General features: G+C 43.6%; 1 protein-coding gene across 5 annotated transcripts in view; it reads right to left on the reverse strand.

Moving 5' to 3' along the window:
• Positions 1-11,591, reverse strand: part of ASCC3 (activating signal cointegrator 1 complex subunit 3) — a 567,052-nt gene that overhangs the window by 148,737 nt on the left and 406,724 nt on the right. For all 5 annotated transcript variants that reach the window (XR_003093256.1, XM_006020463.3, XM_025200058.1 and 2 more), the window contains exon 22: positions 4,299-4,453. Coding sequence is in view for 4 of the 5 variants with exons in the window: in XM_006020463.3 (XP_006020525.1) it covers positions 4,299-4,453 (155 nt within the window). In the remaining variant the exon portion in view is untranslated. The remainder of the gene's footprint in view (positions 1-4,298; positions 4,454-11,591) is intronic.

Consider the following 11,591-nt stretch of genomic DNA (forward strand, 5'->3'; position numbering starts at 1 on the left):
ATCTTCTGTCACTAGGTTGTCTCTCTCATTCAGTAAGGGACCCACACTATCCCTGACCTTTCCCTTGTTGCTAACATACTTGTAGAAACCCTTGTTGTTTCCCTTCACATCCCTTGCTAGCTGCAACTCCAGTTGCACTTTGGCCTTCCTGACTTCATCCCTACATGCCCGAGCAATATTCTTATACTCCTCCCTAGTTGTATGCCCAAGGTTCCACTTCTTGTAATCTTCTTTAAGGCAAAACCATGTTTAAAATAAAAGAGGTCTATATAATCTTCTGCTCGAGTTCTAGATTTGCAGAAAGATCTTCGAAAAAAAATTGAGTTTTGCCCAGCCATATTGCTATGACCAGGGATCTGGGTTTTCCGTTTGTCATGGAAAATCACAGTAAAACCAAGATTTTCTCATTTTAGGGAGAAAACCCCAGATTTCCTCCTTTAAAGGAGAAAAACATGGGAAACAGTTGGTTTCCCCTTGCAGGCTGGCAAAGTTCCAGCCTGCAAGGGGTTGTGGGGAGTGGGAGGAGGGTGGTTAGGCAGGGGGGCGCCATGTTCATGTATGCACATACACGTGCACATGGCCACCAGGCAGCCTGGGTAGCAGCTCCCTGCAGGTAAGTGTGGTGGGGGAAGGAGGTGGGGATTGAGGCCCCCATAGTGAGGAAGGAAGGGAGGGAGTAAGGCAGGGCTGGGGCTTGGGTTGCTGGCCAGCCAGGGTGGTGCTTGGGGCCTGGGGCCTATGGCTGGAATGTGCAGCTGCAGGGCCTGGATGGGGAGTGGGATGGAGCTGCAGGTGGTTCATCCATGGGGCAGGGAAGGGAGAGGGGTTGGCTCCCCACTGCAACATGTACTCCCAAGGGGACAATGAGGGGCATGTGCCCCCCAGATTTGTGCATGGCCAGGTGTGTGCTGCCCATTGTGAGCTCAGGGCTCTCTGGCTTGCTGTTCCCCCCCCACCCCTCTGGGGCCTCCATGGCCAAGCAGGCAAGACCCAGCATAGCAGGGCAGAGTCGGGAAGATCAGTGCCACTGCTGCAAGCCCTGTGCTGCCATGGTGCAGCACCCCCTGCCTGCCCGACAGCAGCAGCGGGCATAACTCTGTGCTGCCACCCCTGCTGCTGTAGGGGCAGGTAGGTAGCACTGTGCCATGGCAGCATGCGGCTCCTGGGAGCAGCATTGAGCTTCCCCACCTGGTCCTGCTCTGCCCTGCTGTGCCAGGTCCCACCTGCTGCATTGCAGAGGCCCTGGGGTGGATGGCAGCAGGGCAGGGAGTCCAAAGCTCCCCCCCACAAGGCCTCCACACCGGTCATGCCAGCCATGGGGGAGAGGGAGCCAGGCTCCATGTTCTGCTCTGCTGCAGCAGCTGCTACCTCCTGTGGGCACTGGCCCAGGCTCAGGCACTGTTGTTTGGGGCAGGGGGTTATGGACCCAGGTCCCTTGCCCCATAGCCCTGGCAGCTGTGAGCTGCCAGCTGGGAGGCCAGGGGCTGTGGGTGGGGAGTGAGGGGCACCAGAAGGGCTGGGGCGTTGTGGGTTGGAAGTAAGGGGCAATGGCATAGGCAGGGCAGTGGCGTAACAGGGCTACTCAGCACCACAAAGCACAGTAGTGGGGGAGAGGGGGACACCTGCCGCTGGATCCATGTCCTGGTGAGTGAAGGGGGCAGAGGGAGCTCTGATTTTCTATGATAAAAAACCCAAAATCAAACGTTAAAACGTATAAGCATTTAGAATGTATTTTATTACAGTGGTTGAGGCACTGGTAGGCTTCCAAATTGCTTTAACATTGTAAATGTATCAATAAAACATTGTGTTCAACTGATACTTATATATATAGTGGTGTTTAATTTTAATCACGGAAAACCGTGGATCTGGGGGTTTTTAATCAAAGAATTTGTTATTTATAATTGAATCTGCAATTTTTAAACCGAGAAAACCAGGATTCTTGGCTATGACTCTTGATCCAATGGGCATCTTTACAAATGTTCCGGCTCTTGGGAGCTGCTCTAATTAAAGCACCTGCAGCATCACATGCATTCAGCGTCCCACGCTTGAACATGGCAGCAGAGATGCTTTAACTAAGGCTCGTTGAAAGAGGTTTAGTTAAAGTGCCCCTACCGCCATTTTGAAATGCGGGACACTGAATACACCTTACATTGTAGGTGCTTTAATTAGAGCCCCTTCCAAGAGCTGGAGCATGTGTAAAGATGACCATTGGGTCAACAGTCATAGCAATAAGGCTGGGCAAAACTCCATTTTCTAAAAAGATCGTTCTGCAAATCCAGAACTCAAAGAGCAGAAGAGTATACAGACCTCTTTTATTTTAAATATGGTTTTGCCTTGGAACAGCACTCTACAAAAAAATTGAAAAATGATTTTTTAAAAGAAACAGTTCCAGTTAAAACATATTAATTTTTCTTGTCCTTAAGAATAGTTTGACTCAATAGTACTGAACTTTACATTAGCAACACTGAAAAAAGGTATTACATAATAAAGATTCAGCTAAATCTTTCTTAGCAACCTCCTTTCATATTAGACAACAATATATATAAATGATTAAATGAGTCACCAACATTAAGCAGCAGAAAATTAAATTAGGGATTCATGTAAAGATATTTGTATAACCAATTCCATAGCAAACAAACAAATTTCCTTAATTTTGGTCACTTGGCTATTCACAAACTAGGGCCTTGTTACACATTACACTATGCGCTGCTCAAATGTTGATTGGTGTTAGTGCTAGCTTGGGTTTGGAGCAGTCACACGTTCAGGCCTTCAGGGGCCTGGAGGACTGAATGGTAAAGATCGCTCCCCCCCTACCCCATTCTGGGCTTCCCTCCACCCTCACCTCCCCTGCGCTCTGCACCCCAGGGCTCTCCCTGTTTCCCCCTGTCCTCAGGGTTCTCCCCCACTTAGATGTGGCTGTCTGTCCCAGGGGATAGGCCCAGAGAGCAGTAGCAGCAGTGGCTGGGCAGATAGCTTAACCCCTCCCTGTCTGCTCCCATGGGACAGACAGAATGGGCAGCCACAAGTAAGCAAGGTGCGGGGTGGGAAAGAAGGGCAGGAGGCACCAGTGAGCAGGGATTTAAGGTGCTGGGGAGCAATGTGGGGGTGGGGTCAGTGGGCCCAATCTGGGCCAGCAGGGGAAGAGAAGAAGGTGGGGTGTTTACACTAACATGTAGTCTAGACTACTACACATTAGTGTAACATGATCTGGGTAACACGGATCAGAGATAAACCTAGGCTTGACTGGCATAACTTTAAGCCACCTAAAGTGTGATTAAAACTAGTTTCAGGTATTAATGTGGACAATCCAGGGTTTAAGAGTTCCAGGAGTCACCTAAAATTAACGTGTAACAAGGTCCTAAACCAGCAAAGCTTTCTAAACAAAAAGCAAAAGCCCTTGTGGCTAGAAAAAAACAATTAAAATAGTGTAAATGTATTTAATTTATAAATAAGATGCTATATGTACATTCTTCCACTTAAAAAAGGGGGTATATACTATAAAACCAGAATTGTTTAATTCATCTTAATCCAGGAATATATATTAATTGTTAGCCTTCAGGATTACAGTCTCCAATCTCTGAGAGGCAAGAGAGAAAGATATTACTGAAAATGAAGAAAAGCCTATTGTTAATTTATGCTTTGTCTGTTGGAAAAGATTTTACCAGTTATATTCCCATAACTGTATCAATATAACACTCTCCTCTAGTCACTTTTATTCCATTATGAAAGTGTCTTTTTTTGTTTAGCTTAAATCCCTTTTCAAGTGATGCATAGTAAAACAAAAGATGTACTAGAATAAAAACATCTATGTAGATTGTTTGTGTCATATATATACACATGTATCTATTTAAATTCATCTCTCTCCTTTAGAGACAAGTCACTGGAACAGATGACCCTTTATATTTTAATTTGTAAAGACAAGATAAGAGCTTGTTGTACATGTCAAGTATTTTACATTGCCTAAATTTGTCATCCATTTTCTTATTCATTTATCTGTTTTTGAACTTACAATTCCATTAAGTCTGGAAGGTATATGTCTAATTAGTATTCATATCTGTTTTAAGTACTTAAAAAAAAGTAAAGCAATACAGTCCTATTTGAAGTCAACTGAAATGATGAAAAAACTGGGTATGTTCTTCCATAAGCACTTCAATAGTCATTCATCTTATTATAGAGAAAATTTATCTTGCTAGTGTGAAAAGATGGTTTCAAACATCTAAGCAACTGAAATTTCATTGAAATCTTCATCTTAATTACTGAAACCAGATAAAGGTATTCATAAACCCCTTTATTTTTACCTGGTCATTCCATGAAAAATCAGGAGTGATGTTCAGTCTAACTCGGAGTACAGTGCGCGTAATTGGTTGAATAGTTGCTTCCATTGTAATGGAGGGAATTTGATGGACGCATTGTTTGACCTTTAAACCAATTTTCACATGATGCAGCATGTGACCTGTAAAGAAAACATCAGGTATTAACAAATTTGCATTTACAGGACAAAATAATACAAATCATACTTTTAAATAGGGTTTGAGAGAGGGATATTATTCCTTGCTTTTGTTGTTCAGTGTGTAAATGACTGACCCTCTTGACCTGGCATGTCTGAATATTTTGTAATATTTAACTTGAATTAGCAATTTACAGCTCAGAAAAATCAGTATTAACCCCTCTACTGGCTATTACCAATGGGTTAAAATAATGATTAAGAATTCACAAGCCAAGTCCATCCTTTCTTTCAATTACTTTTTTGACCATGCACTTAGAAAGCTATATAATTCCTTCTATAAACATGAATACTGACCTTTATTTAATGAAAGATACATATTTGAGCATTTACAACCCCAGGATATAAAGATTCAAAGTACAGGGAATCTTGTGTTTTTATGAAGATGAATGAAGGTAGCCAGTGGCCTAAAAAAGCATAGATACAGTAAATATATCTCGTAGTGGCTTTGATCATTTTGGAACATAACAATGAGGGATGGAGGCAAGGGAAAGACTGATGTTCTGGAACATCTCATCTTCTACTACACTCCTGATTACTGAGGTAAGAAAGGGATTATATTCTTAGAAAAGAATTTCTTGTTCATGTTTTACAATTCAGACATCTATTCCCTTCCTCTCGGGATGTATCACACAAAATACACTGGTTAATAGTGGGGGCCAGGGGCTGGCAATCTTTGTAAGCCATTGGCCAGAACAACCCAGCCCCAGTCTAGTGTAGGTCAGGTGGCTTGGCAGCATGTCAGCAACTGTACTCACATGAGAGCCAGGCAGGTGGGAGCTACACCTGCACTGCTAGCACTTCTTCCCATCCTTTGCTCCCTGGCTGTAGCACTGGTGCAGCTTTCAGCTGCTGGGGAGCTGTGCTGCAACCTACTGCCACTTCTCCCACACCACCTACCTCCAACTGGCTGCAGTGTGGACATAGGTGGAAGCTGGCTTAGTTCCCCATGAGCTGGAAGCTGTACTGGAAAGCACAGGGAGGGGAGAAGTGGCAGCAGTGCAGATGCAGCTTCCAGTCACCTAGCTCAGCACAGCTCCTCGCTGTCTAGCCCCCTGTGGTTGCGGGCACAGACAAGCCTTCTGGCTCCACAGGCCACATCCACTGGCTCCACAGGCTGTATGTTGCTGATCCCTGGTATAGGTAACATTAGTTCTATTGTGTTTTTATTCAGATTTCTTAGGAGATATACTGTTAGTTCGATTTCATTCAGCTACTAAATGGTAGGGGTGTGCAAAGTGGGCTGTATTCGATTCGGATTTGGCCCAATTCAGGGGACAGTGATTCCATTTGTTGATTTGAATCACTGTCCCAATTCGATTCAGCTGAATCCGAATCTGAAGATTTGATGCTGATTTGGATAATCAGCGATTCGGCGACAGACGCAGCTTTAAATATTTTTTCTACATACCTCGAGGTACCAGGAGCAGCTTGTGAATGCTGAGATGGTGGGGCAGATGGAGCATCTCACAGTAGTGCAGGGTCCTCCCATGTGCTCAGCAGCGGAACCAGAAGTGGACCGGAATTAATTCCAGTCCACTTCTGGGTCTGCCTCTGAGCACGTGGGGGACACCCCCCCCGCCCTGCCCCTCCGGCTCGACGATCAGCATTGGGAGGACCCTGGGTGCTCCCAGACCCAGGAGGCACCAGTTGCTGAGCTGGGCGGCTGTGGGGGAGGTTCTCCACGTGCTCAATGGTGGACCTGGAAGTGGACCAGAAGCACTTCTGGGTCTACCACCAAGTGTGCTAGGGACCCCTCCACGCTCCCATGGGATGCTCCATCCGCCCCAGCATCTCAGCATTCACAAGCCGTCTGATACCTTGAGGCATGTAGAAAAAAACATTTAAAGCTGTGTCTATGTCCAAATCATCGAATCTTTCTGAACCAATTTGGAAGGTTCTGATTTGATTCTGAGAGATTAAAGGGTCTCCTGATTCAACTTGGATGCGAAGATTCGGCCGCCAAATCGGGCCAAATCTCTGCTGAATTGAATCAGCGTCCGAAGCTTCGCACAGCCCTACTAAATGGAGTGGACAGCTGATTCATCTCATTTTACTGTGATTGCTTTGATATTACTCAGCTAGAAATTTTAAATGCAATTATGATAGTTAAGAATCCTCACTTTTCAAAGCTGCATTACAGATGGTTACCTGAATCTTTTTGATGCCATTATACAATATCTATGTACAGACTGCAACAAAAAGAAATGTGGCTATAGACATACAGACATACATACATACATATGAAAGATATATGTTCAGGAAAAAAGAAAACAAAACACTTTCCCTAATATTTTAGCATTTACCCCTAAATGTTAAGAGCATAACAACTTGAAATTGGTAGCAATTGTTTTTAAATGTTCTTTGTTTTCTCTCCTTACCCAGCTCTATCTGAGTCACCTATATGACAGTTTTGTCTTCCTGGATTGGAGCTTACCTGTACTAGAAAAGTTGCAATGATTTAAACTAAAGCTTTGTCTACGTGGAAAGAATCACAAATTTAATTAAGGACAGACAAAACAATTTTACCAACTGAAAAGAATGGAAAGCGAGGATTAGTTCCTTTTCAACCTGCTCTCCCTGAACACCTACAGTCTATTAAAAAAATCCAAAATTCTCTGATAAAAAATCCAAAATCTATGATTAGAACTTGCAAAATTTCCATTTTTTTTGTGATTAAAATGAAACACCACTACATTTATCTCTCTCTCTCTCTTTCTGTTGAACACAATATTTTATTGATACATTTACAATTTTAAAGCAATTTGGAAAACTACCAGTGCCTCAATCATTATAATAAAATAAATTCTAAATACCTGTATTTGTTGGCATTTGACTTTTTTTTTTTTAATCATGGAAAATTAGAGCTCCCCCTGGCCCCTTTGCTCATCAGGATGCAGGTCCAGCTATAGCTGTTCCCCCACTGCTTTATGGCGCTGAGAAACCTTGATATGCCAGTGCCCCTTACTCCCAAGCCACAGCCCCTCAGCCCTGCCAGTGCCCCTCACTCCTGACCCACAGTCCCTGCCTGCATCCTGTCACTCTCTCCAGGCAGCAGCTCCCCCCCTGAACCAAGATGCAGGTCCAACTGCAGCTGTCACCCATACTGCTTTGTGGTGTCGAGCAGCCCTAACATTCCAGTGCCCTGCCTCTACCCCTACCATGCCGTTGCCCCTCGCTCCCAAGCCACAGACCTCCAAGCCCTGCGAGTGCTACTGTGTTGCGCAATAGACATACAGACATACATACATACATATGAAAGATATATGTTCAGGAAAAAAGAAAACAAAACACTTTCCCTAATATTTTAGCATTTACCCCTAAATGTTAAGAGCATAACAACTTGAAATTGGTAGCAATTGTTTTTAAATGTTCTTTGTTTTCTCTCCTTACCCAGCTCTATCTGAGTCACCTATATGACAGTTTTGTCTTCCTGGATTGGAGCTTACCTGTACTAGAAAAGTTGCAATGATTTAAACTAAAGCTTTGTCTACGTGGAAAGAATCACAAATTTAATTAAGGACAGACAAAACAATTTTACCAACTGAAAAGAATGGAAAGCGAGGATTAGTTCCTTTTCAACCTGCTCTCCCTGAACACCTACAGTCTATTAAAAAAATCCAAAATTCTCTGATAAAAAATCCAAAATCTATGATTAGAACTTGCAAAATTTCCATTTTTTTTGTGATTAAAATGAAACACCACTACATTTATCTCTCTCTCTCTCTTTCTGTTGAACACAATATTTTATTGATACATTTACAATTTTAAAGCAATTTGGAAAACTACCAGTGCCTCAATCATTATAATAAAATAAATTCTAAATACCTGTATTTGTTGGCATTTGACTTTTTTTTTTTTAATCATGGAAAATTAGAGCTCCCCCTGGCCCCTTTGCTCATCAGGATGCAGGTCCAGCTATAGCTGTTCCCCCACTGCTTTATGGCGCTGAGAAACCTTGATATGCCAGTGCCCCTTACTCCCAAGCCACAGCCCCTCAGCCCTGCCAGTGCCCCTCACTCCTGACCCACAGTCCCTGCCTGCATCCTGTCACTCTCTCCAGGCAGCAGCTCCCCCCCTGAACCAAGATGCAGGTCCAACTGCAGCTGTCACCCATACTGCTTTGTGGTGTCGAGCAGCCCTAACATTCCAGTGCCCTGCCTCTACCCCTACCATGCCGTTGCCCCTCGCTCCCAAGCCACAGACCTCCAAGCCCTGCCAGTGCTCCTGTGTGTCCCAAGTTCTGCCATCCCCCAGCCAAGGGAAGCCTGGCAGCAAGTAGGGCAGGTGGGAAGGAAGACAGTGAAAGAGGAAGAGGGAGTGGGACGCAGCAGGGACTACCCACAGGGCCAGGTGGGGTCTGCTCCCACCACCTTTTAACCCCTACTGAATGGGGACCACTGCTGCTTGCCTGCTGCCCCCACACAAGTCCCTGGCCCATTGTCTCTGTCATGATTCTCAGATTATCAGGCCCAACCCTCTCCCCCTTGGCACAGGGCTTAGGGTTTTACAGCCTTTTTTGCAAGCAGCATATTGCAGGCTGAAACTCTGCCAGCCTGCAAAGAGCTATTTGTGAAGGGAAAAATCCATGTTTTTCTCCTTCAAGGGGGCAAAGCTGCATTTGTCTCTGTGAAAGGGGAAAATTTGTGTTTTTTCCCCAAGGGAGGGGGCGGGGGAATCAGTGTTTTTCTATAGGAACGAGAATACCTGGATCCCTGGTCATAAGTTTTGTGGGTCTGTACAGGCTCACAATAAGTTTCCACCATGGAACACACCATAAACATTTAGCAGCAATTCAATATTGCTATATTTTGTGTATGTTTATCTTCCCTTACTATGCAATGGGACCAGATACACAAAACTGTTACAAATTATCAGCTGATGATGGTGATAAGTTCCCCATCTCCTGGTATAATTGTTTCATTTGTCTACAGCCTAAAACTGTTTAGAAATTCAATCTTCTTTTGTGAAGGGACCTATTTAGTTTAAGAGTACACTATATTGATTTTGTTTAAGTCAGTTTCTGAGCAACTTAAGTTGAATTGATCTAAAGCACTCAAACCAGTGTCTAAGCAAAATAACCAGTTTCTAAATGGGCATAGTTAAATTGGTATAATTTTCACAGCCAAGCTCTTAATCAACTTAAAAACGATCTCGCTGAATCATTACAAAACTCACATGTAGACATTTTAACCAGTGCTTTAATCACTTTAGTTTTCATCTTTGCATTAAATTTATCTTTGTAAAAGGCATGTATCATTTTAATTTCATTTTAAAACAGATTAATTAAATGAACAAAACTTTTCCAATATAGAATTATTGCACTTGTTCTGCATGTACTTTTACTGTCTTTAATGAGTGTAAGCAAAAATTTAGAAGTTACATGAAATACTGATGCCACTTATTCAGCTAATGTATCTCAACAGAACTACACAGACAATCTTTTGCTAGTATCCCATTCCGAAACATGATTGATACAGAAAGAAAATTCTCTGTGTACAGAGACCCACCCATTCTGCACAAGTATCTGCTGCTAAACATTCCATTACAGAAGCACAGTTTATGTTGATTTTATTCAATTTATTCATCAATGGAAAAGATTGGTGACTCTTCAAATTTTCATAAGCAGTTTACTACAAAACCAGTAAGTACTTGGCTACTTAAAAATATTTTAAGTGTAGAATGTGTGTGTTCCACAAAGATAGCCATGTTTCCTTAAGATTTAACTAGCTGAAATGAAAAATCATTGCATTGACTTTCATAGCAAAACACAAAACCTCCCATTTCTCTTTTTTTCCCTTAGTTGTAATGTAAAGGTGGACTACTTTACTTAAAATACTCTTGTTTTGCTAGTTACAGAACATTAGATCCCTGAGCTGCACATGAGGTGCACCACTGATTCCCACTCAGAGCTGACACCTATCCGATGCCTTTCTCTCTCTGCCTAGGGACAGATATTCAAAAAGCCTAAGCCTAAATTGATTCAATCTTTGCAGGTTAGTCTAACCCAGATAGGATAAACTGGTTTATAACTACAGAGACGTGTCCTCTGGACTGAGAAAATGTAGGCACATGCCTGCAGTTGCTCAGGCTAGAAGCCGGGGTGCACTAGAACAGGCCTTCCTTCCCTTCCATGGTATTGAGCTGACAGGGAGGGGCATGGCCAGGCCCCAGCAGGATTCTCTGATTAGGGAAGGGTTCCCCCCACCTCACTGCTCCTTACCAGCCCAGAAGGAAGTTGATAACAAAGGATTTATCAGCACAACAAAACAAAAGAAAAGTTTCATGTTCAAGTTCAAGCTCTTCTTATACAACTTTTTCCAAGGAAGGAAAGGAGGGACACTAACAGCTACCTATTGATTAGCTCCAAAAAGCCCTAAGTGGACACTGTCTTGTCTGCCTTTGCCCTGTCTGCCTTACACTGATACCTCTCAGCATTAGCTAGCATACCACATATGGGCTATGGTCGGTGCTGTGGGAGAAGGGGGCGGGGGGAATTCCTGCTTGAGCAGGGAGTGATTGCCTGCCGTTTCTGCTGGAGCTCCAGCTAGAGAGCTGGGGGGCAGGGCCACCCCTGCTGGGGTGAAGCAGAGAGCCTCGCCCAGGGCTGTAAAGCATCTGGGATGCCAGGGGGCTCTGGCTTAAGTTAAAACATGAAGGGGTCTGGGACAGACATCGCATAAACTGGTTTGAACCAAATCAGTTAAGTCTGATACTACATTCAGCCAGGTTTATCTCAGACCAGTTTCAGCCATTTTCAAACTGGTTTATGTGCACTGAACATCTGTTCTGTTACAGGTTTAAAAGAATTTCTGATCACTTAAAACGGTTTGTGTGTAATGTCTGTTCCTAGCCTCTTCAGATATGAGAAATGGGAGCCAGCATGCTCTACTCTTAATATTCTAATTCCAAAGTCAAATGACACTTAACATCGAAGACATGTTCACATTGAAACCAGTAGCAAGGCGGTGTGCTGGAAACTAGCTGAAAGTTGGAGAGCGTTCCCTTCCTTTATTTCACTGTGACTCTGATTTTTTAATTAAGAGAAGAGGTAGCTGGCCAGCAAATATACAAACCATCTTTCCCT

The sequence above is a fragment of the Alligator sinensis genome, unplaced genomic scaffold (genome assembly GCF_000455745.1).
Source record: "Alligator sinensis unplaced genomic scaffold, ASM45574v1 scaffold145_2, whole genome shotgun sequence".
NCBI lineage: Eukaryota > Metazoa > Chordata > Crocodylia > Alligatoridae > Alligator > Alligator sinensis.